At 53.6% G+C, this 25625-nt stretch overlaps 2 protein-coding genes across 3 annotated transcripts; both read left to right on the forward strand.

The window, feature by feature from the left end:
- Positions 1-5606: 5606 nt before the first annotated feature.
- Positions 5607-8881, forward strand: GJB5 (gap junction protein beta 5). Of its 2 annotated transcripts, none has more exons than XM_011222234.3 (2): positions 5607-5727; positions 7906-8881. In XM_011222234.3, the coding sequence occupies exon 2, from the start codon at positions 7933-7935 to the stop codon at positions 8752-8754; it is 822 nt and encodes a 273-aa protein (XP_011220536.1). In that variant the 5' UTR covers positions 5607-5727; positions 7906-7932; the 3' UTR covers positions 8755-8881. The 2 variants fall into 2 exon arrangements, with proteins under 2 accessions (XP_011220536.1, XP_002917195.1); XM_002917149.4 differs by having other exon boundaries at positions 5610-5727; positions 7909-8881.
- Positions 8882-10490: 1609 nt separating this feature from the next.
- Positions 10491-13418, forward strand: GJB4 (gap junction protein beta 4). Its single transcript, XM_019797408.2, has 2 exons — positions 10491-10566; positions 11911-13418. Exon 2 carries the CDS (start codon positions 11997-11999, stop codon positions 12795-12797), a length of 801 nt encoding a protein of 266 aa, XP_019652967.2. The 5' UTR covers positions 10491-10566; positions 11911-11996; the 3' UTR covers positions 12798-13418.
- Positions 13419-25625: the final 12207 nt, after the last annotated feature.

Consider the following 25625-nt stretch of genomic DNA (forward strand, 5'->3'; position numbering starts at 1 on the left):
CTCTGGGCCTGTCCTCTCGACGACGACAGTCAAAAGGGGGAGAGGACATGAAACACACAAGCACCCCCCAACTACATGTGCATTATGATACAATCACAAAGGAGAAGCACGTACCAAAAGAATGGATAACAGAGACCCTGATCTCGTTTCAGGGGTCAAGGGTGGCTTTTCTGAGAGGGACCTTACACTCAAGATCTGGAACTTGAGTCGATGCTAGCTCAGAGAAAATGAGGAAAGAGCATTATGGCATGTGCAAAGGCCCTGAGGTGGGAAAGAGATTCCTACCTTCTAGAAAGCGAGAGAAGGCCAATGTGACCGGAGCACAAAGATAGAAGGAAAGAGGCTGAGAACAAAAGGTGCTAGAGGGCTGAGGGTGCAGGACTTGACGGACCATATCAGCAATATGAGATTTTATTTCAGGACAGTGGGAGCCACTGAAAGGTCTTGAACAGACTTTTTAAAACATAAGTTGCGTTTTCCAAAGAAGACTCTGTTGTAGTGGCAATGTGAGGGCAGAACGGTTACGTGTTTGGTGCCCGTAGAGCACGTGGCCTCGTTTCTGGCACAGAGGAGCTCAATAATGAGGCTAGCATTATCATCCCATTTTCCAGCTTTTCCACCACTCCCTAGCAGAGGGAACGGGCACCACCTCGGCCCCACAGGCTGACTTCTTTTGCCAAAAGGACCAAAACGTTGCTCTTCTTGGGGAACAGCGGCTTCAATAGTCACCAGGGGGGTAGCAGGCCACGGTGCTCATACGGCCCTTTGCCTGCTGCATTTAGAAGGGAGCCTGACCGGGCGGCGGGGTGGGGGAGGCGCGGGGGGGCGGTTCTCCAGAAGAGAGTCAGCTCCCACCCACCCCACACCTGCTAACAGGGAGAACAGGCAGGAACCAGGCAGAGCTGACCCCGCAGGGAGGCCAGCACTGTCTCCTAAAGTTAGGCCTGAGGGAAGGGTCGGTCTGAGCCAGAAGGACCTGTCAAAGATGACAAGGAGAGTCAGGAATGCCCTGGCTGAGGACTGGGGGACGTGGAAGTGGGGCTGGAGAACCGGGAAAGAGAAGAATGAGAGGGGAAAGGCTGGCAGATACAAGGCAAGAGCCGTCTGCAGGTCAAAGGGCCCTCCAGCCTCCTCCCCTCCATGTGTTCCCGTCTCCCTGGAAAGAAAGAAACTCTTGTTCAGCCCCATGCCTCTGCCCTGCCTTTTTCCTGAAAAGGTGCGATCTGCACTGTCCCCCACCCTCTGCCCTCTGGCTTCTGTCCCCACGGCTCTGCTGAATTATTCGGCCAAAAGTCACCAGGGACCTCAACGGGCCTCTCTGCCGATGAGGTTCCTGCAGGACACTTTGATGACATCCTCCCCTCCTCTGCCTGCCCTGTTTATTCCTCCACAGAAAATGCTCTTTCTCACCTGCTTCCTGAAATGTCAGTGCTCCCCAGAGCTCTGCCTGGATCCCCTTCCCTTGTCTCCCAGCACGCACTCCGAGGCTACATCTTGCGGCTCCCATCACCCCCTTGGGGCTAAGGACTCCCCAAGGACATCTCCAGCCATTGCCGCCAACTGCTGGCTGTGGACAGTCCACATGGCTGTCCTCCAACCCCTCCCACTCAACACGTGGAGCGCTGAACTCACTAACTCCCAAACATCTGGAAAAAACTGGTGCATCACCTTTCCCTCCCCAAACAACCTGCTTCTCCTCCCAGAGTCCTTACTCCCATCCATGGACCTGCCACCTGCCCAATCCCCAAAATGAGCAACCGGGGAATCATCGGGGGTCTTCCTCCTACCTGGCCCCTGCCTCCAGTCAGACCCATACACCAGTTGTACTTACCAACTGCTTCCCAAATCCGTCCCTCTGGCTCCTCTCTTGCTTCAATCAGTTGTGATAAGTTCTACCTCGCGTCTCGCGTGCCTCTCCTCTTGACCAGAGGGAGCTTTCTAAACATGCAGTCGTTACTCACGGATTCCCTATTTATGGGTTCGTCTAGTCACTAAAATGCATTTAACCCTCAAATCAATACACCCAGTGCTTTCGCAGTCATTCTTGGACGTACACAGAGCAACCGAAACTGAGTCCCCCTCCCCCACGAGGTGCACATTCCAGGCTGAGGTTGAACAAGCGACATTCTGCCGTCTTCTTTCAGCTCTGAGACTTTGAACAAACGTCTTATTTGAGGACGATTTATTGGCACGTTTTCTTATTTGGGGGCTTTTTGTTGGTGATGTTTCTGTTTAAATGGGCCCCCTGAAGAGCTGTCTAGTTCCTAAGCGCAGGGAGGCTGGGATAAGCCTCAGGGAGAAAACACGTGGGGTCAACGAGCTTCGTTCTGCCGTGACTTATGGTGCCTTGTCCATGAGTTCAATGCTAATGACTCAACAAGGTGTATTAGATAAGGTGTCTTTAAGAAGAAACACACATACAACAATGATCAGTTGCTGAACATGTTGCAACCAGAGCCTCGCAGAAGCTAACACTGCCTTTCCGCCGAGGGCAAAGGTTCAGTATTTGCTAATTCTGTGTTTGTAGTGACTTTACAGAACGTAAGTACCGCGAATAGTAAGAATCAACGGTACCAATATGACCATGTAACTTCCTTCCTTCCCTCATGCCTCCCTCTGCACACAAGATATATCCAAACTCCTTAACACAGTGTTCTAGGTCTTTTATGGTCCAGACTGCCCTTGCCGACCTTCCAGGCACCTCCTGGTGCCCCCTCAGCCCCCCACCCAGTCCACTCTCTAAAGCTCTTCCATTACATTTCTCTCTCTTTTTTTTTAAGATTTATTTATTTATTTATTTATTTATTTATTTATTTATTTAAGAGAGAGTGGGGGGAGTGGCAGAGAGGGAGAGACAGAGAGAGAATCTCCAAGCAGCCTCCCCGCTGAGCATGGAGCCCAGCTCAGGGCTCGATTCTACAACCCTGAGATCACGACCTGAATGGAAACCAGGAGTCAGATGCATAATTGACCGAGCCAGCCAGGCGCCCCTCTTCCATTGTCTTTTTTTTTTTTTTTAAGATTTTATTTATTTGAGAGACAGAGTGAGAGAGAGCACACAAGCAGGGGGAGCAGCAGGTGGAGGGAGAAGCATGCTCCCCTCTGACCAGGGAGCCCGTTGTAGGACTCGATCCCAGGACCCTGGGATCAAGACCAGATCCAAAGGCAGACGCTTAACTGACTGAGCCACCCAGGCATCCCTTCCATTGTCTTTCACAGAGTTCCTATGTATGTTCCGTGCCCTCTGCCTCAAAGGTCTCTCCTCCTTGGCTCTTCTTGGTGAACTCCTATACATCCTTCAAAACCCAACTTAAACATTACCTTGTCTGGATGTCCCTTTGGCAGAACTTGACACTCCCTTCTCTGTTGCATGTCCCTTATAGGACCTCTCACAATGTTGTACCTAAGCCAGCCAAATGTCTCTCCTCTCCTGTACTTGGTAATCACTGGGGAGAAGCATATAGAGAAGGACAGGTGTGTGTGAATCTTTGCAAGGTGCATGCATTTCATCCATCAGTCATTCAATAAACATAAACGCAGCCTGACTTGGTACCAGGAACCATCCTAGGTCCCAGGGGTACAACAGTGAACGAAACAAAACACTACCCCATCATGCAACACTGTGCCTGCAAGGTGTGGCCCGTGTGTATGGGGGTGTACCTGTGTGGTCACACCATGCTTGCTGTGGGTCTGCAGTATTTGTGGCTCCTGGACACACAATCCATTGAATCCTGACCCCGTGTGACCTGCCGATAAAGGGCATCTTAGAAGTTCATTAGGACAACAGGCTGTGTCTCTGCACTAATGAGAAACTCCTTGGGAGTGCTCCCTGCCCCCTCCCCACCTCTCTGCATGGCTCGGGTTTTGCCTTTCCAACCCAAAGTCAACATTCTCCACATGAGACTTTCTCTAGTATGTCTGTCTTCCCCTCCCTTCTCTGCCTTCCTCACGTCTCAGAGAGAAAAGGCCTAGGAATAAGGAAAAGGGGAGGAAGTCACTTTTTGTTCAGTTCAGTTCACGTACATCAGAGGTAGTCCTAAAAAGGGCTTCCTTTGTGCCGGGCACTGTTCTAGAGCTCTGTGAGCTGGGTTAACCAGCACACCAACCCTACCAGGTAGGCCATGTTACTGTTCGACTATGCAGATAAGAAACTGAGGCATCCCGTGGAGAGGAAGAGGCAGCAGTGGGATCCGGGCCACACAGGCTGGGCTCAGTCACTGTGCTGCGTCGTGCTCTCTCTGCGCACGGACACCCCTCACGGGCACAAAATGTCTCACTGTACTCTGGAGGACAGGGAAATTGCCCGGATCTGAAAGTACCAGATGTATGAGATTCCAGACGCAGGGGTGTGGGTCCAGAGGCAGCAGTGTGGGCTCTAGATGTAGGGTGTGAGCCCCAGATGTGGGAGAGTAAGCTCCAGATATAGGGTGTAGGGGCTCCAGATGCAGGTATGTGGGGTCCAGAGGCAGAGGGCCCCTGCCTTAGGCAGTTCCCTGAAATGCCTCCCCCATCAGACAGGGAGGCACCTTGCCCTGGACAGGATTTGTCCATTCCCAAGGCCTTCCTGCTGGGGCTCCCCCTTGAGGCCATTCTGATATCAGGATATCTCCGGCCCCCATCTGTGTGCCTGCCCAGGCTCTCCGGATCCTTTCTTGGTGGAAAGGCCATTGCGTGTGGTGTTGGGGGTGGGGTGTTCCGTGTATGTGTCTGTTTTGGGATGGGGGCGGCTCTCTGCACAATCCCTCACGTACCCAGCATAAGGGTACAAAGACTGAACTGGATTCCAGCAGCCATGGGATGGCGGGGAAGGGGAGCCTGGGCCCGGAAACCTGCCCCGTGGCCCCTTAGCAGCCATGAGAGTCTCAATGAAGCTGGTACTAGACTTCTCAGCTGGTCATCAAAGCCAAGTGGGTGAGCTCCGGGGGCCAGGGGCTGGTCTGCTTTATGTCCTGCTCACAAGTCCCTGTCGGTGTGGAGTGATTTGTTTACTCAACAGATAGGTCCTACCTGGAACGAGCTCAGTTAAGATCAACTATTCCAACACAGTCATGATGATGGGGAAGTTCGAGGCCAGGAAAGCCCAGAGGTGAGGCTCTAGGCCACCTGGAGCGGCAGTCAGGGAAGGCTTCTTGGAGGGGTACCAGATGATGAGAAAGGCAAGAGAAGGGCATCCAAGGGGAGGCAGTGGATGGGGCAAAAGCAGATGGCCTGGAGACCGAATTTGGGAGTCACGGCATTTCAGAAAATAACCGAAGCCAGAAGAATAGAAGGCCAGAGACCAGCCCCTAGAGTCCCCAGAAGTGGCATGGGGACTTTCTGAAGAAGGATGAGAAGGCAGGACAGACCTCAGCTCCTCCCACACAAGGCCAGGGATAAGAGGACAAGCAGGGGCTCAAGGTGGACCTGCAGTTCTCCCCTCAGAGGATGCCAGGATTCTGGGCTCAGCGCCCCAGGAAGAGTGAGCCATGAACCCTTAAGTTTCTGGGCCTCAGCAGAAGCAGTCTGGGGAGGCTGCGGCCCAGCCAATGGCAGTGTTGGGTGCAGCAACTCCTCCCCTCGGGCCTGCGGCACACCCAGGCTGCCTGCCGACTCTGCAGGCGCCGTCCCGGGAATGCGCTGCCCCAAACACCCTCCCTGGTCCTGACATGAGTTCCAGCTGCCGCGCTGAGTCTGACTTCCAGCTGCCAGGAGCCAGTACGCAGAGAGTCCAGAGGAGTAGCCATCCAGGTAAGGTCACCTGTGTCCAGATGGACCCTGGGCATACCCGGCAGAGGGACGCTTCTCTGGTGGTGAGGCGAGAGAGGTGGCCTGGACATATCTACCACCCTGGGTTCTGATGGGAGAGGAATGGAGGGCTCCTCCCTCCTCTGCCCTGCACCCTTCCTGCTCTCCCCAGCTGAGCAGAGGTGGGAGCCAGGGACCAAGTGGGAGAGGGGCTCACAGGGGTGCCAGGAACTGAGCATGCTAAGCCGCTCTGCCTGAGCTTGCAAAGCCCCACCCACCACACCCCAGGTGGGCTGGGCCAAGAGCCTCTGGGGACTAAGGGCTGGAGCCTCCCAGGCTGTTCCCTGTTCAGCTGCCAGGAGTTCCGCCCACCTCAGGCGGGACTGAGCGAAGACAAGCCGATGATTCACCACCAAGTGGTAGGTGGTATAGACAGAACCGTGGAGAGACAGGCTGAGAGCAGAGACACCTGCTGGAGGAGAGGGTGGGCATGGACCAGATGGGCAAGCAGCTTCCTGCAACTTAAGGAAAGGGGCCCAGGCCTAGAGTGTGGTTCAAATCCCAGCTCAGTTGCTTCCCAGCTGTGCAACTCTGAACAAATTGATTAACCTCTCTGTGTTCCACTTTCCTCATCTGTTAATTGGGAATAAAAAATATCATACGCTTTCATACAGTTGCTGTTCTGATTCATGCAAAGTGCCGCATAAATACTCAATGAATGTTGGCTCCTACCAGGACCCTGTGCCACAGGCGGTCAGGACAGCACAGGGACCAGAGCCTACCACGGGCCCCGGGGAAGGGCATCAAGAACCCCTTAGAGCAAGAGGCTATGCAGTCTCCCTGAGGTCCCAGGGAAGCCCAGCAGGTGAGACCACAGTGCCTGGGTCTCAGGGGACACCCCACCCCCCACCCCTGCCCCACCAGGAACCAGGCAGAAGACTTCCAAGAGAGGGAGTGGGGGTCTCTTGCTCTGAACGGCAGTCACACTCCGTAAATGGAGGTAAATCTGATACCTGTGTGTTCATCGCACCAAACTCGCCAGAAAAACTGACCAGAGCAGCACTTCCCATTTTGCTGTTTTGACAAGACTATTCCACACAATGATTTTAAAAAAGGGGGGGGCGCCTGGGTAGCGCAGTCGTTAAGCGTCTGCCTTCGGCTCAGGGCGTGATCCCGGCGTTCCGGGATCGAGTCCCACATCGGGCTCCTGCTCTGGGAGCCTGCTTCTTCCTCTCCCACTCCCTTGCTGTGTTCCCTCTCTCGCTGGCTATCTCTCTGTCACATAAATAAATAAAATCTTAAAAAAAAAAAAGTTCTGTGGTCGAAGGAGTTTAGGTAATGCTACATATTCCTATTCCTTCCCTTTGGGGATTCAGGTGTCACGTATTAGCTTGGTCAAGTAAAGGGACCTATTTAACTTTGTTGAACCTATATTTGTCTCCCTTTCTCGAACACAGAATCCTTTTCTCTCACTGCTCCTGTTGCCAAACTGTGGCCAGGGTTCCATGGAACACCAGTTTGGGAATCCCCAGAATCTCAGGCTACTCTAGGAAGGCTATTGGATAAAGAGAACCATTGTCCCCTACTTTACCTCTCAGCTGGATTGCCACTGGCCTTGCTTCAAGTGAGCTGCACCTGAGCAAGACATTGCCTGGATATTTACTGAGTGTTAGACCAGATGGGAGTTTGGGGACAAAGTTCCAGCAGCCTCTCCTGCCCAATCCCCTAAGCCAAGTAAAGGGCAAGAAGCAGGTTCCCCTTAGTAGAGGCTAAGAGGACAGAGCGGAGCTCAAAAGGAGAGAAGTCTTCCCCAGGCTCCGCACCCTGAGGAGGAGGGCCAGGTTTGGAACAGGAGAGGGCAGAATGCCCCACCTACTTAAGGACTGCAGGACTGCAAAACCAGAGTCTTGGCCCCAGGAGGAAAGGGTGGCTCCCTGGACCCACCTCCCCCACTTTTATGGTTTCTGGACTTAATTACCTGGGTTTGAATCCCAGCTCTGCACCTAATAGTTGTGCAACCTTTATAACCCCCCAAACTTCCATTTCCTCTATCTTTAAAATGGGGACAATAACAGAACCTAGCTCCTCTGTGCCTGTGACAATTGAATACAGATTATATATTTCCATAAGGTGCTCAGAGTCAGTATCCTATAAATGTGGGAAATGACGATTATTTCCCAGCAGGACCAGCCAACGCCTGGGTCCACTATGAACTGGGGGATCTTCGAAGGGCTCCTGAGCGGGGTCAACAAGTACTCCACAGCCTTCGGCCGCATCTGGCTGTCTCTGGTCTTCATCTTCCGCGTGCTGGTGTACCTGGTGACGGCTGAGCGAGTGTGGAGCGATGACCACAAGGATTTTGACTGCAACACCAAGCAGCCGGGCTGCTCCAATGTCTGCTTTGACGAGTTCTTCCCCGTGTCCCACGTGCGCCTCTGGGCCCTGCAGCTCATCCTCGTCACCTGCCCCTCGCTGCTCGTGGTCATGCACGTGGCCTACCGGGAGGCTCGGGAGAAGAAGCACCGAGAGGTAATGGGGGAGGACGGCGGGCGCCTCTACCTGAACCCCGGCAAGAAGCGGGGTGGGCTGTGGTGGACGTACGTCTGCAGCCTGGTGTTCAAGGCCGGCGTGGATACCGCCTTCCTCTATGTGTTCCACTCCTTCTACCCCAAATATACCCTCCCTCACGTGGTCAAGTGCCACATAGCTCCATGTCCCAACACGGTGGACTGCTTCATCTCCAAGCCCTCGGAGAAGAACATCTTCACTCTCTTCATGGTGGTCACGGCCGCCATTTGCATCCTGCTCAACCTCGTAGAGCTGGTCTACCTGGTGAGCAAGAGGTGCCGTGAGGGCTTGGCAGCGAGGAGAGCCAGGGCCACAGGTGTGGCCCACTGCCCGGACTGTGCCACCTCTTCCTGCAAGGGGGACGACCTCCTCTCAGGCGACCTCATCTTTCTGGGCTCAGACTCTCACCCTCCTCTCTTACCAGACCTCCCTCGAGACCACGTGAAGAAGACCACCCTGTGAGAGCCGCCCAGTCAAAGCCGGTGGAGAGGCCTGGCGTCTCCCACAGGTGCAGCCGTGGGGGCAGAAAGCAGGGAGGGTTCGGCACTGGCCCCAGCTGTGGGGCCTTGGGCAAGTCACCCCTCCCTCTGAGCTGAACCTTCGTTTCCTTTTGGGTAAAATGGAGGCGAAGCCCCCGTCACGGGGTGGTTTCTGTGAGGAGGGTTTATTTAGAGAATGGATGTGCAAGTACCTTTAGCAGGGGGAGGCACGGTCAAGGCTTAATAAAAGTCAACGCATCCACTTGATTCAAGGTGCCATTCGGTCCTTCAACCTTTGTGACCCTTCTCAGGTCACTGGGTCAACCTCTCTGTCCCTGCAAAGGGCTGGACCTGATCCAGCCAGGTGAGGGGCCATTCCCTCCCCCAGCAAAGGGTCCTCAGCGCTACTGGAGGTCATACCACCTGCTCGTGCTCAAGACAAGCCTTTTTCCCCAGTTGCAAATTGAGGTCCGAGGGCTATCTGCAAACATAATGGGGCTTAGCCTGTGGGAGCTGTGTGTTGCAATGGAAAGTTCATGAACTTTTGAGTCAGAACACTTGCATTTGTAGCCAAGTTCCACTGGGACTCTGGGAAAGGGACTTCAGCTCCTCTCCAAAATGGGTTAATAAGACAGAGCCTGGGGGTGGGGGGACTGGATGAGCTCATGGCTGTGGATGGGGTAAGCCAGCTGTAAAAGGCCACATAAATGTTAATCATTGGTATTAGGAAGTGCTCAATAAATGCTTGTGGGAAATGAAACAGAGGAGCCCCTCCCTGGCTGCACATTAACCTTCACTCTCCCAGCCACCAGGACAGCCAGGACACAGGCCCAAGGCCCCTCTGCAGCCCCCACTGGGAAGTACCCTGACTTCCCCAGAGCCCCAGGCCCATAGAGGGTGGACATCGAGGTTGTGCCTGGCCCCATGCCAACTGGGGCATTTCATGCTGCCAGCCTGCATTCTCTGTCTCCACCAGGGCAGCGGGTATCCTTGTCTAAAAGAACCATAATCGGGGGCACCTGGGTGGCACAGCGGTTAAGCGTCTGCCTTCAGCTCAGGGCGTGATCCTGGCGTTATGGGATCGAGCCCCACATCAGGCTCCTCTGCTAGGAGCCTGCTTCTTCCTCTCCCACTCCCCCTGCTTGTGTTCCCTCTCTCGCTGGCTGTCTCTATCTCTGTCGAATAAATAAATAAAATCTTTAAAAGAACCATAATTGGCCCTTCCCATCCCCTACACAGCTCACCAGCAGCCCAAGCCCTAGTCCCCAGAAATGTCCCTACCAGGGTGGGATGTGATCCTGGGCTGAATCACGGTTGCCCCTCTCCATAGATGTCAGTTGCTGAAGACCCCAGGACCGTGCTTCCGGAGAAAAGGGTAGCAGAGAGGCCCGGGGACAGAGGGACCAGGGGCAATAAGGCAACGGGAAGGGGCTGGGACAATAGATAGCAGCTGCAGGTGCTGACCTGGGCCCTGGCATTAGGATACCAGGCTCCTGCACTGCCCCCCCAAAGACAGCTTCACCCACACACCTGCCAGCCCAGGGAGCCAGACCCAGCCATGCCCATCCAGGCTGGAGAGAAGGCGTGGGCCAGGGGAGAAGGGCCACAGGTGTTTGCTCTGAATGTGTGCCCGGAGAAGTCCGCCCGCCTGCCCACCCGCTCGCTCACTCTCCCTTGGCTCATTGGCTCAGAAAGCTCCACCCAGCAGAGGAGTGAGGAACAAAAGCTGCCTCCAGGAGGCCCCCAGGCAGACAGACAAGCCCAGGGGCCGGAGTCGCTGCTAGACCTGAGAAAGGTGAGGACAAAATTGGGCAGGAGACCGGGCTGGGAAGCAGGGACCAGGTGGGCTGAGGATCCCCGGGAACTTGGGCTGCAGGCTGGGCTCCTGGGAGGAACAGAGGGGACAGAGGATCCCTAGAGAAACCCCAAGGAAGCCCCAAGAAGGGGCAGGGACGTCCCGCCAGACCAAAGGGAGGACAGAGGACCAGAGAAGAGACAAGGAAGAGGAAGGATCAGGAAGAGGGAGTTTTAGTTTAGTAAATGTCTATCAGGTGTTTACCAGGCCAGGCCAGGTGCCGAGTCCTGGGGAAACGGAATGAATGAGCTGCAGAGGGCCTCCAGATGCTGACAGTCTGGCACAGGAGACGGGAAAACAGAGCATCTGAGTACCGGTGATCCAGCCTGCAGAGGAGGGTGCTCGGAGAAAGTCCCAGGGTCACAAGCTCTAAGATGCTGAGGTCTGGATCAGGGACAGGGGAGGGACTGGGGCCCGAGATGGAACCTGATGGCGCCCCAGATAAGGGGTGGGGAGGATAGCGCGCACAAGACAGGGGCCTGACCGGGGATAATGGGGGACCTGGCTAGCAAACAGAGAAGGAGGGTGTTCCTGAGAGCAAAAGTGAGTGATGGGGGGAGGACGGAGCCGGAATAACGCCTCTGTCCCTTCCCCTCCTAAAGCTGAAATGGTTGGAATTCCAGAGGAACCCAGTGTGGTCAGGACAGTCAGCACCGGTGTGGGGGAGGGGTGGATGATGCCAAACCCCCCACAGCCCCAAAGAGCCTGCTTAGTCTGGAAGGAAATGTCAGGCCTGGGGATGTCCTGGGCCTCTCGGTGAGGTTGGGTAACACTCAAGCTCCCGGAGGAGGCTGATAGGAACACGCCCGGTACAGGGCCTGGCCCCTGTTCACGCTCAGTAGGGGTTGGAGGAACTGAAAGACACATCTCCCTCCCCTCTGTCCCTGTCCAGTCCTGGCAGCCGAGAGGAGGGCAAATCATCCAGTCCACACCTTCTTCCTGTTTCTGTAGAAGTCGTGTGACCCGCAGGGCTGGAACTTGGGGGTCAAAGAAGCTGGCGGGTGCATTCATGCACTATGGTTATATTCACATTCATCCATTACTTCATAGAATAAAATCTTCCCTGATTTTGGAACTGAAAGGTGGGGGTCCAAGACCAGCTCTGCCCATTCCAGCTGGGGAGCCTTGGGTGGGTGCCTCCCTGGGCCTCAGCTTACTCCCCTGTGAAACAGGGATAATGGCCATCCCGACCCCACCAAGTCATTGCAAGCGAGGACGTGATGACAGAGGGTTTGTGAAAGGGTTTTGCCAATTGCACCTTTAATAAAAGGCACCCATTTCCAGGCTCTCCCAGCCTCGTGGCCCCCACGCCCCGAGTGAGTGCTCACGGGTGCAGACGGTCCACGAGAGGAAGCAAGGGCACGGTCAGCATGAACTGGGCGTCCCTGCAGGGCCTCCTGAGCGGGGTCAACAAGTACTCCACGGCTCTGGGCCGCATCTGGCTGTCGGTGGTGTTCATCTTCCGCGTGCTGGTGTACGTGGTGGCCGCCGAGGAGGTGTGGGATGACGAGCAGAAGGACTTCGAATGCAACACCAAGCAGCCGGGCTGCACCAACGTCTGCTACGACGAGTTCTTCCCCGTGTCCCACGTGCGCCTCTGGGCCCTGCAGCTCATCCTGGTCACCTGCCCCTCGCTGCTCGTGGTCATGCACGTGGCCTACCGCCAGGAGCGCGAGCGCCGGCACCGCCAGAAGCACGGGCCCAACGCCCCGTCCCTGTACGACAACCCGAGCAAGAAGCGAGGCGGCCTCTGGTGGACCTACCTGCTGAGTCTCGTCTTCAAGGCCGCCGTCGACGCCGGCTTCCTCTACGTCTTCCACCGCCTCTACCAGGACTACGACATGCCCCGGGTGGTGGCCTGCTCCGAGTCGCCTTGCCCCCACACGGTGGACTGCTACATCGCCCGACCCACGGAGAAGAAGGTCTTCACCTACTTCATGGTGGCCACAGCCGTGATCTGCATCCTGCTCAGCGTCAGTGAGGTCACCTACCTGGTGGGCAAGAGGTGCCTGGAGACCTTCAGTCCGAGGCGCAAGCGGTCTCGGCACCGGGATCACCTGTCTGACACATGCCCCCCGTACGTCCTCTCCCAGGGAGAGCGCCCCCAAGATGGGAACTCTGTCCTAATGAAGGCTGGGTCGGCCACGATGGATGCAGGTGGGTTTCCATGACCTGTGAGGTCGGTAGCGAGGACCACCAGGGCCATGGCCTGCTCCCTGAAGCCACAGCAGGGCAGGGGAGGAAGATGCTTGCAGGGCTCGGGAACCCCCCCTGGGGGCCAGTGCTGGAGAGCCGTTTGGTCTCTGGGTCAGGAGCCCCAGGGGAGGGAGGTTGACGGCTGATGGGAATTTTGTATATGGCAATGGGGTATGTGAAAACCGTTAATAAATACGATTTTCCCAGTATGTTGTAGACCAGGTGGGGCGTGGCAGGTAGAAGTGTCAGGGGGTTTCACCATGGACCTCAGAAAGGAGGCCACAACCACTCACTGGGCACCTGAGCCCCGGGACCTCAGATCCAAGCTCATCACACACACATACACACACACACGCACGCACACACATACACAACACACGCCACACACACACACACGCACACAGCGCACCCCCAGGAATGCCGAGAGGCCGCTCCAGGGGTCTCTGGACTCTGCAAGCAGCTGGCCGAGGCCAGAGGAGTGGGACCCCAGGAGACCCTGGGTCCAGCATGGCTCTGTTCTCAGTCGGAGTCCCTCAGGTGAATGCATGTGGTTCGGGAGGCCTCTGCCTCCGCCATTCCAGCCTCCCTCACCCTGCCCCGCACAGGCCTCAGGGAGGCCAACCTCTGAGGGCAGGAGGGGAGGGCCTGGAGGGGGCGGAACGGTGCTGAGAGCACACCCAGGATGGGGAGTCTGCCAGGATGTCCAAGGGGGATATCCCCACAGGCCCAGGACCTACTGAGAGCATCTCAACTAAAGGGTCCCTCGCAGAACCTCAAGTCTGAGGAATTCCCCTTCTCTTCCCTGGACACACCCCCACCCCCACCACTCAGACCCTGACCACTCCCAGAACCACACCTGAGTCCCAGAGCCTCCCACTGTCTGCCCAGGGTTCGACCCTCTGGGAGGCCCCCAGGTCTCCTCCAGTCAGCCGCTCCCAAATGGACCGCACCTACCCTCCTCACACATCACCCACCCCCTCCCAGGAATGGTGTGCCCCCACCCAGCTGTCCGAGCCGGGAGCCGGCCTGACATCCTCATGCCGTCCCTTCTTCCAGCCTCTCACACACACAGCCCAGTGCAGTATCACATCCCGCCAGTTCCAACCCTAAATGCCTCCTGAGTCTGCCCTTCCTCCCCCACTGCTCTTCCACTGCAGGGACAGAGCAGTCTTCCCACACACGCACCTGATGGTGGCGTTCCTCCCGCTTCCAAAATTCTTCCACTACCCTCACGACCGCCCATTGCCCCTCCACCTGGTCCCTGCTGGCCTCCCTGACGTCAACCCTGCTCCCTCCCTCCTTGCACTCACCAGTAATACCAAAGGGATTGCCGGTCCCCAACCACACACATCACGCTGTGTCACGCCTCGGGCCTTCAGATACGTGTTCCCTCTGCCTGGAGTGCCCTTCCTTCCTCCTCTGCGACCCTTCCTCAGACCCCAAGGTTCGAACACTGAAGCCTAGCTTGTGCCTCTGCCGTTCTCCCCATCAGTCTGTGAGCCCTTCACAAGCAGGACACCGACTCACCCAGGTCCCCAGCTCCCTTCAGTAAATGTTTGGTAAATGAGTGGGCTATGAGCTGCTTGGGGGAAGGGACAAGTCTGGTTTACCTGAATCCTTCACCACACCTCGGCCAGGGAGTACAGATAAGCTGTCCTCTCATTTGTTTGTAAGTTCCATCATTGTTGCTATTTTAACTAAATCTAGCCTAAATGTTTCATTTATTGTTGAGGAAACTGGCCTAGAGAGGGGAGGGATACTTCCAAGCCCGCCCAGATGGGCTGAGTCTATAGGGGGCTGTGTCTCCGGTAGTCCATGGAAAGCCTCTGTGCCTCCCCCTCCCCCAATTATGGGACAAGATCAGGTGTCACTTTGTCTTAGGTCAAGGTCCCCGGGAGAGAACCAGTGGCAGGAATTCATGTGCATGAGGAGGAAGGAGCAAGGGAAGCAGGCTAGGGAGGAGGCCGAGCTGGGTGTGGGCTCAGGGAACCTTAGCCTTGACCCCGGTGCGGTGAGGGACCTTTGGATCATAAATGCCACCACTGCGTTGTCCCCGCTGGAGGAGAAGGCATCAGGCTTTGGAGCTTCCGTACCAGTCAGTCGCTGGCTTCAGGCCAGCCCGTGGGCAGCAGGGCTACAGGAAGGGTAGGTGACTCCTATTCAATCAAGGTCAATTCTCCATGGGCAGCTACAAGCAAGAGCACCCTATATTCACAGCAACTAGGGAATGGGTGTTCCCCGGTAAAGGGGACTTGGGCAAAGTGCCAACACCATCCACGGAACTCCTGATCCCAGGAAATAAGGGTGACTCCACTGCCAACCCAGACCAGAGCTGTGACCACACAATCCCAGAAAACAGGCTGGCATTCTCAACCCGTTCAGAACCAGGGGGCCCCACACTACTCAGCCCAACGTAGCTCCCACGTGCGGACGCAAACCAGCCATAGCCCGCTCCCTCTGGGATTCCAGAGTCTCCATTCCAGTTTCCGCTGCGGGGCCAGCCTAGGGTGAGGGCATCCGGGGACCTGACTACTGTGGCAGCCCTCTTCATGGGTGCTGTTCCCAGAAGTCCCCAATCCCGACCCAGTGAGCCAGACAGAATCGGAACACCATCTGAGCAGCCCGAGGCCCCGGAGAAGCTGGAAGAATCTTCTGGGAAACCCTTCAGCTGGGGCACTTTTATCCTCAGTCCCACCCACACTCTTGAGAACTGCCCCCCACCGCCCCTCTCCACCCTCACTACCACTCTCAGACTTAACACCTCCCCCTTCTTGAAATCTCTTCTCTCAGCTGGGCCCCTGCCATCTGTCCCCTACACCTTCTGCCCCACCCCCATTGCTGCCACCTCATTGCTTTCCCCGCTCATGAAAGATTTGAGCAGTCAGGGCCTTCGGGTATTCTCTCACAGCCCAGGGCTGCGGGGACCATCTGGGCGTCACTCTGTCCTTTTTATTCCATGCCCTCTGTGGCTCTCATGACCTCCTCCTCTGCTCCATTTAGCTATCCACTCACAGGACGACACCTGGGACTTTGTCGTCACCCAGAACTACTCCAGCTCAAGAATCTCCCATTGGATTCGAGTCCACAAATATTTATTGTTCACTTTTATGTGACATGCCCCATGCTAGGTGCCAAAGATTCATCTCAGAAGAATCAGATACAGTCCCCGATCTTATGGAGTTTACATCCATGAAGAGAACAGCTCGTGGCATGCTGGGGAGCACAGGGTGCTGGGCAGAGGGGGAAGGTGGATCCAAAGTCCAGGGATGCAAGAGAAGTTTCCCTGAGGCTTCTTTTTTTTTTTTTTTTAAGATTTTATTTATTCATTTGGGGTGCCTGGGTGGCACAGTTGTTAGGCGTCTGCCTTCGGCTCAGGGCGTGATCCCGGCATTCTAGGATCAAGCCCCGCATCAGGCTCCTCCACTTGGAGCCTGCTTCTTCCTCTCCCACTCCCCCTGCTTGTGTTCCCTCTCTCACTGGCTGTCTCTCTCTCCATCAAATAAATAAATAAAATCTTTAAAAAAATTAAAAAATTTAAAAAAAAGATTTTATTTATTCATTTGAGAGAGAGGGAGCCCTCATTTTCAGGGTAGGGGGGAGGCACAGAGGAAGAAGGAGAAGCAGGCTCCCCACTGAGCAGGGAGCTCAATGCAAGATGGCATCCCAGGACCCTGGGATCATGATGGGAGCCAAAGGCAGATGCTTAACTGAGTGAGCCACCCAGGTGCCCCTTCCCTGAGACTTCTTAAGCTGACACCCAGAGAAAGAGGAGGATTTAGCCAAGCAGAGCAGGAGGGGCTGCCGGCCTGAGGGAGAGCAAGCCTGATGACAAGGACAGGAAGTACCCGAGGAGGGCTGGAGCCCCGCGACGGGGCTCAGTCTCGTGGGAAGAGTCAGGCTGAAGCAGACAGGGGCTGCGTCATGCAGCACTTTCTTGGGAAAGCCCTGTTAATGATCTCGGACTTTATCCTCAGGACAACAAAAAGTCACCGGAGAGACTCAGCACAGAAGTGACGTGAGCTAAGTCACGATGCCTCTGGTTAATGTGCAGAGGGACCAAGGCAGGGCCACCTATTTGGAAACTGACACAGCCATCCAAGGGACAAACAACAATGGCCTCAACGAAGCTGTGTGCAGTGGGGATGAAGCAGCAGCTGGATTTCAGAAAGATCTACGAGATAGAATCGGGTCGATCTGGTGATCTGAGCGGGTGTGGGGACCAGGTGGAGAGGCACCAAAGTGACACCCCGATTTCTTCTCCGGATGGCGGTGTCAGCTCCCCAGTGGAGGAGCAGGTTTGTGGGAGACGCAGAGAACTTCAGTTGCAGACACGTGGAGTCAGAGAGAGAGATAAGCTATCCCGGTCATCCCCTCCCTCTGCGGGACCAGCTCAGCCCCTGGATCACCTTCTCTCTCTCTGGAAAACTACATTTATTACCATTTCTGGTGACTTCACATCTAACACCTACCTCTCCGTGCTTTGACTTCCTTGTTCCCATCGATCTTTATTCACTGAGAAACCCGCCCCAGACCTCACACATGCTCACGCCCCAGACCTCACCAGTACCAAGAGCTCATCACCTCCTAGCCACCTGCTTCCCGCTCCAGCACTCCCTCTGCACATCTGTGGGCGCTCCCCCATGTCGCTGCCCATCACCCCCGCTATGACCTCCCTTCCCTCCGTCCCTAGCTTAGACTCCGAGGGCCCTTCGTAGATGGATCCTCCACTCCCTTGCCTTTGCCTGCTGCTAAAGTTTCTCAGCAGACAAGACCCCCAACCCCAGCTCAACCCCCACTCTCCACGTGGCACCTGTACCACAGACTGACTGGTTTCAATGGAAACTTCTGACCACAAACCGAAGGTGGGCACTCAGCCCCTCTGGTAAATTCTACATTTTCCTAAAACTCTAACCCTCATCTCCAAGATGACTGTATCAGACCTTCTCCTCTTTCCCCAAAGCTCCAGTCCCTGTTCCCCTAAACCTTCTCGGCCGACAGGCAGGCATTATGCACCCATTGACTCTGCCTTCTCCCCTGGGACACAAATGAGCATTCCTGCTCCTGGTACCCACTCCACTGGACACTGGAGCCCTCACCTCTCACCTACTCTGGACTGTGCGCCACAGTTGTTGCCCCACGATTCTGTAAATATGCTAGAATGTCCTCTCTCTTTTTTGAATGCTCTCTTGACACCACATTCTTCTTCAGCTACCACCTCCATTCTTCTCCAGCTAACCACCTCCGAAGGTTGTCTACGCTTGCCATCTCCACTCCCTTATCACATTTACCCATTTTAGTCAAGGTTACCAATGGCCGCAAGCTGCCAAATCCAGTGGTCAGTTCTTCATCCTTATCTTACTCTCTCAGCGACATTTGGCCATCGAGAGCTCCCTCCTTAAAGACCATCTTCCCTTGGCTTCCAGACAGCTTGCTCTCCTGGCTTCCCTCCCACCTTGCTGAAGGGTCCTCCTTGATCTCTACTGAAGCCTCATCTTCCTCTTGGTGACCTCTAAATGCAGGGTGCCCTGGGGCCCAGGTCTCTACCGTCTCTTCCCCTCTGTGATCTTGTCCAGTGCCATCTATAAAACCATCTATAAACTGATGACTCCCACATTTACAGGTTCAGACCTAACCACTCCCATGAGTGTTAGACTCATGCATCCAACTTCCTATTGGTCATTCAAAACAGAACTCCTAATCCCCCTACCAGAGAACAGATTTGTGTTCTCTCCCAGTCTTCCCACCTTGGAAGATGATATCCCCACCCACCCAGCTGCTCAATTCAAAAACCTAGGTGTCTCTTTCCTCATAAGCACATCCACACCACTAGTTAGTCACATGGGGTATAATTCCAAGTTCAAAGTCCATTCCCTTCCCACCATCTCCAAGTGCTTCCCCCCCAGGCCAAGCCACCTCACTGAGCACCTGGATAGCTGCAGTAGCGGGTCCCTGCTTCCTCTCTTGCTCCTCTGCCGTTCCTCCCGCCCATGGCAGCCTGAGACATCTTCTACCAAGATCAGTCAAGTCACTCCCTTGTTTAAAACCCTCCAGGTGGCTTCCCATAATGTCCATAAAAATGAAAATAAACCAAATTCATTGCTGTGGTCTGCAAAGCCCTGCACGGATAGGCCCTGGCTGCCTCTCCAAACCCCTCTTCTTCAGCTCTCCCCTTTGCACGCACCCACCCACACTGGTCTTCTCCCAGCTCAGAGTCCTTGCACTGGCTTCTCTTGGCAACACTCTTCCCCTCCAGAGCTTCACGTGATTTGTCTCCTCGTTATTCACATCTCAGCTCAAAATTCCTCTCCCCCAGGAGGCCGTTTCTGACCTGCCCTCCCCAGATGAAGCACGTGCACCCCAGTCACTCTCCACCACATGTTCCCATTTTATCTTCTTTGTAGCATGGGCTAGCACATGAAATGTTATTTGTTTACATGTCTATTCTCGGTATCATCCCACTAGGACGCACTCCTGAGAACAGGGCCTCCGTCATGTTCACCCATTTATCCACCAGCACCTAGAACAGTGCTTGGCACATAGTAGGCCCTCAGTAAAAATACACCCAGGTGGAGCTGTCTAGTAAGCTGTTGGATGCCAGGGGGGAAAGGACTGATGAGGAAATACTGCCTTGGGAATTGTCAGCAAAATGCCTGAAGATAGCTTAAGATTTTGCTCCAGAGGGCGCCTGGGTGGCACAGCGGTTAAGCGTCTGCCTTCGGCTCAGGGCGTGATTCCGGCGTTATGGGATCGAGCCCCACATCAGGCTCCTCTGCTATGAGCCTGCTTCTTCCTCTCCCACTCCCCCTGCTTGTGTTCCCTCTCTCACTGGCTGTCTCTATCTCTGTCAAATAAATAAATAAAATCTTTAAAAAAAAAAGATTTTGCTCCAAATTTAGCCCTCAAGTAGGAAGGATTTGTCTTATACCCAAGTCCTTACAAAATCTCCCATGTTGTGGGGCATGCTCTCAATTACTGCATTTTGAACAACAGGATGCTCTTTGGGGGAAACTCATTAGCCTGAAATAACCGCAATCAATGAAGTCCTGGATATTCATTGCAGTCACTGGGGGGAATCAGAAAAAATGGAGAGAAAGACATTTCACACAGATTCAATCATGACTCCTGGTGCTATGACCTTACAATAGCAAGTATTGTCTTTCTAGGCAAGCCCTTTAAAAAACACACACACACTTTAAGAACAATAAAGGAAGTGGTTATGTCATGGAGGTGACAAATACACAGCTACCAGATGATTTTTTCTAAGTTATGCAACCTAGGATTACTCAACATGGCTTTTACGGCAGAGAATGAAGTTTCCAGTATCATTCACAGATTTAAAAAGCACTATGTCACAAATAACTTGGGCAAAAATAAAGTTTGTGCATTCTGTAAAAGGTTAATGATAACAAAACTCTTATGATGTTAACCCAGGTGTTTCGGAAAAATGTTCGAGGTTTAAATAAAATTGCTTCATAAACTGTTCACGGGAGGAAAAAAATAACAGGTTCCCTATATTGTTCTACATAATATGTGATCTTAAAATAGGTAGCAAACTCGAGAGAGTATTATACTAAGTGAAAGGAGTCAGTCAGAGAAAGACAAATACCATATGATCTCACTCAGAAGTGGAATTTAAGAAACAAAACGAACGAACATGGGGGTGGGGAGAGAGAGAGACAAACCAAGAAACAGATGCTTAGCTCTAGAAAACAAACTGCTGGGGGCACCTGGGTGGCTCAGGCAGTGAAGCATCTGGCTTCAGCTCAGCTCATGATCCCAGGGTCCTGGGATCGAGTCCCACTTCTGGCTTCCAGCTTCCAGCTCCCTGCACAGCGGGGAGTCTCCTTCTCCCACTCCCTCTGCCACTCGCCCTGCTTGTGCTCTCTCACTCTCTCTCTCGAATAAATAAATAAAATCTAAAAAAGGAAAGAAAAAGAAAACAAACTGAAAGTTACCAGAGGGGTGGGAGGATGAGAGGATGGGGCAAATAGGGGATGGGAATAAATAAATAAATAAATAGGTGATGGGGATAAAGGTGTGCACTTGTGATGAGTACCAGGTATTGTAAGTGTTGAATCACTAAAATCTACACCTGAAACTAAATTTACACTGTATGCTAATTCGCTGGAATTTAAAGGAAAACTTGGAAAGAAAAAAAAATAGGTAGCAAACTAAGTTAATAAAGTCAATTATTATTTCAACCACACTGAAAGTGTATGTATTCAAATCAGCCCCCAGACTTTTGAGGGTCTTCTCACTGGGAATTTAGGGACTTGCTCATTATGTGAAGTCATCTTCTATCTGGGCTTCTATGGTAGGTGGTAACTCAAGCCAGGAGGGTGGCTGATATTGTACAGAGTCTGTGGGGGTAGAGATGAGAAGATGCCCAGGATGGAGGCTTAAAGCCCAAATAGAATGGGGGAAAGCCAAGAAAGGGGATTGCAGGGTAAATTGATATCAAAGAATCCAAGGGAATATGATGTCACAGAGAAGGAAGATGATGTCACAGAAGCCAAGAGACAAACGTTCTAGAGAGGTTTCTAGAACTACTAGAATTTTCTAGAAGAGGAGATCTAGAGAAGGAGAAAGTGATCACCAGGGCCAAACGTTGCCATGGGGCAAATTAGATAAAGACTGAAAAGTGTTGATTCAATTAACATAGATGTCATTGGCACCCATAGCAGGAGCATCATATTAAAGAATGGGGTGCAGAAACCAGGTCCCGGTGAAGGGAGAGGGGGGACAATGAGGACCAAGTAAATGGAGATAGCAAGTGTGGACAACTGGTTGGAAAATAGTGGCTGGGAGAAGAATAGAAAATGAAAGGGTGTTCCTTGCTGAAGGATGGGAGCAGTCAAGAATTTATTTTTACAGTGAGAGAGACTTGAGAATATTTAAATAAGGGTGAAATGAATCCAGTAGAAGGGAAAGGAGGTCAAGGTCCTCATAGGGCCAGAGGGAATGGGATGCAGAGCCCAGATGGAGGCTCGGACTTCAACAGGGAAAGGACAGGTCACCTACTGTAACAAGAGGGAAGGAGGAGAGGGTGAGACAGGTGCAGGTCACCCACTCTCTGACCATAACTTTCCCCCAACCCCCTCACCTAGCTCCTCCCTCAGCAACTGTTCATGTTTGTTCAACAGATCCACAGGGGACCACATAGGCACCTCCAGACCTGACCCAGTGACCTTCTCCTAATCTGCCAGCCCTTCCTACGTTCCCTTCCTTCTGCATCCAGCCTAGGCTTGGGATCCACAGTCTCTCCCATCACCCTCACATCCACGGGAGCTCTTAGACTGATGTCTGTCCTTCCTTCAAGGCCGCAGGCTCTCTGAAGGCCAGAACAGTATCCATCCAGTTGGCCCTGCACTGTGCCTGGTATACAGTAAAAAGGTAATCAATATTTGCTGAGATAATGACTGGAAGGAACTGCTGTCCAACCAATATCCCCATCATCCCTCTGCCCCTCCTGCTGAGCCCACATCAGTCCAACTGTCCTTCCCATGGCTACACCCTGTGCTGGGCTCTGCTCCAGCGAACCCAGCAGCCAACCAGAGTGAGGTCACTGCAAATCCATATTCTCCAGCCCCACCTGACAGCCCTCCTTCTTCTCTGCTTCGGTTCTCTGCCATTGTTCGTGGTGGTGCCTGGCCTTCTCAGGCATCTCCATTCTCCTCGAAACTTCTAGCCAGTTCTATCTGATCTTCATCCCACGTCTCAGAGAAAGCAAAAGCTTCCAAGAATGCTCTCCCGTTGACTGCCACCAGACCCGCAGACCAACCTGCATCCACACTGGCCCTCCCTCCTTCCCCCAGCATAGTCAAAGGGGTGAGCCCACTCCTGTTACTGCTTTAACCTCCCCCATCCCACCACGCCCCATTCTCAGGACCGCCGCTCTCCAACCTCTTCCCGCCCTCTTGTTTCTTCAATCTCTAGCTCTCTCCTGGCTCTCCCAGAGTTTCAGCAGGCTCGCATCTCTCCCATCCAAAAGCTAAAACAAAATCCTTCCTTGACCCCACGTCTCCCACAACCACCTCATTATCTCTCTCTTGGCTTTCCCAACTGCACCTCGTGAAACAGGTCTGCACTCCCCATCTGGACTTCCTCAGCTCCCACTCCCTCCCACCAGCTATGATCTGGTCCCTGCTCCATCAACGCCACCCAAGCCACCCTGCCTTTATGGAGCACACCTAAGATTCCTTCGCCACCAAGCCCAGCGGATGCTACCAGTCCTCGTGCCATGAGCCATTTCACAGGGCAAACTGCCTTCCCTCTGTACCTCGCCCATACCACAGATACCTTGTACGTGCTGTCTGCCCAGTGCGGCTCCAAATGGGGGAGCTATGGGCGACTGTCAGTCATGCAACCTGGCCCCTCGACCTCAGGGTGGGTATGTGCTCCAGGTGGGGCCACTCGAGGTTCCTCCCCAGATTATTTGAACCCTTTCGGAGGGATCTTGGGAAGGTGTGAGCTCGGACCTGGTGACCCTGGGCAAAAGCCTGTCAGCACGTGGAAAGGAGGAGCCAACAGGCAGAGAGGAGCAGAGGGGAGGCAAGCAGGAGAGATGAAGCCAGACCTGGCTCCAGCTGGGTACTTCTGGGGCTCCTAGGCACCCCTGCTCTCCCCATGTTTCTACAAACTAATCAATTCCCCTCTGTGCCCAAACTAATTCAAATTGGATTTCTGTCATTTGCAATCAGGAGCACTGACTAATATGCCCAGGGTTCTTCCAGTTAGGAAGCTCCAGTCATGCCTCGTCAATGTTCTTCAGTGCCCCCCATCATTGAGGGGGTCCCTGGGGCTCTTCCCAGGCTGTCTGTTCTCCCGGTCTCCACTCCCTCCCTGGGTGAGCTCCTCTGCTCCCATGGCCTTCATTACCATCTGGTCACTGCTGATTTCCAAATCTGTATCTCCTCACGGATTATTTTCTTGTCTCCTATTTTTCCCTAATATCCCTAGTATTCCTAATTTTCCTGAATATTTTTATTGTGATAAAATATACATAACATGAAATTGCCATTTTAACCATTTCCAGGTGCACGATTCAGTAGTGTTAATTCCATTAACAATGTTGTACTACCATCACCACTATTTCCAGAACTTTCTCATTACCCCTAACAAAAACTCCGTACCCACTAAATAATAACCCCCATTCACGCCTCCATCCAGCCCTTGGTAGCCTCCAATGACTGCTGTCTCTCTGAATTTATGTATTCTAGTACCCTAGAAATCATACAATTTCTGTCCTTTTGTGTCTGGCTTATTTCCCTTGACATATTGTTTTCAAGATTCAGCCACATTGTAGCATGCATGTATCAGACTCGAGTCCCCTGAGTGGCTGAATAATACTCCATTGTGTGGATAGACCACATTCCGTTTATCCATTCTTCCCTTGATGGCCTTCGGGGTTGTTTCCAAACATTTGTCTTGGCTATTGTGAATGGTGCTGCTATGAACGTCCACGGACAGGTCTGAGTCGCTCTCTTCAGATCTGGGTATACACGTAGGTGTGGACTTGCTGGCTCATATGGTCATTCAACGTTTTTTTTGGAGGAACCGCCAAACTGTCTCCCACGGCAGCTGCACCATTTTACATGGGTACCGGCAAAGTACAAAGTTGCCATTGTTCTTCTCTTTCCTGTCCCATGCGTCCTGCTGCCTTCGCACATCCAGACATGTGTGTTCCACACACAACCCGGTGGGGCTTTTGGATGCAAAGGAAAATTCGGTTGCATGAAAACAACCAATGCTGAGCCACATCCCATCCCCGAGGCTCTGGGATGGGCTGTGTTGGGCACTTGGTGAAGCTCGGGGACGGAGTGTGGGATGGAGTGACACTGCCCGGTGCATCCTTGCATCATAAGAAAAAAAGGGGGGGGGGCTTTTACAAGTCATGCCAGAATGTTCCGATGCTCTTGTCAAAATGGCTGCACTGGAATCTCATTTACAAACACACATATCACTTAGCCAACTCTGGACACAATGACCTTATCATTTCTTTCTGCTTCTCCCAACCTGCTTCCCTTCTTGTGCTTTCCAGCTCAGCCAATGGGAAATCACCGACTCGGGCACCAATGTCAGGACCTCCCCAATCGGTAGGAACAGCGAGTTCAGGAACCATGACCCTGCAGCCCAGACCCCGTCTAGGCTCTAATCCCTGATGCCCAGTGCCCAGCCCCTCTGCCACCTAGAATCAAGGCTCCGGGAGCTCCCACAGTGCAGGGGGCAGGCTGATTTCAGGAATCTGGCACACGCCTCACCCCAGGCTGGCTTCCCCAGCTGCCCAGCTGCCCACACCCTTGTAGCTCAAAGGACATCTCAGGCAAAGAGCCTCTTCCCATGAGAGAGCGGAGGCCGGGTGAAGACAGACCCAGCCACATAGCCCACTTGCCCCTTGAATACCAGACCAGGGATTTGGGCCTGGTGGCAGAAGGGAGGGGAAAGAGATGAGACTCAGTCAGGGAAGGCTTCCTGGAGGAGGCAGGTGGTCAGGGAAAGACTTCTAGAGGGGTAGGTGGGTGGGATCTAAGCTAGAAGGACCTGCTCAAACAGCAGCTCTGTGTCAGCCTGGGATGGGGCCTTATTCTGCATGATGGGTTTATTCACTCATTTGGCAAGGACTTTGTCCACAAAGTGCCAGGCACTGTATTAGGCACTGGGAATACAGCAGAGGACACAACAGACCCCCCAAAAAATGGCTGTCCTCACAGACTCTAGTGATGGGAGGCACAATTAACAAGAATAAGCAAAATGTACAATACCTTACATGATCATACTTGGCAAGGAGAAAAATGAAGCAGGAG

Source organism: Ailuropoda melanoleuca, chromosome 2 (genome assembly GCF_002007445.2).
Source record: "Ailuropoda melanoleuca isolate Jingjing chromosome 2, ASM200744v2, whole genome shotgun sequence".
Classification (NCBI taxonomy): domain Eukaryota; kingdom Metazoa; phylum Chordata; class Mammalia; order Carnivora; family Ursidae; genus Ailuropoda; species Ailuropoda melanoleuca.

Excerpts from the sequence above, each read along its gene's own strand:
- GJB5 (XM_011222234.3), top strand. The coding sequence starts at position 7,933 with ATGAACTGGGGGATCTTCGAAGGGCTCCTGAGCGGGGTCAACAAGTAC.
- GJB4 (XM_019797408.2), top strand. The coding sequence starts at position 11,997 with ATGAACTGGGCGTCCCTGCAGGGCCTCCTGAGCGGGGTCAACAAGTAC.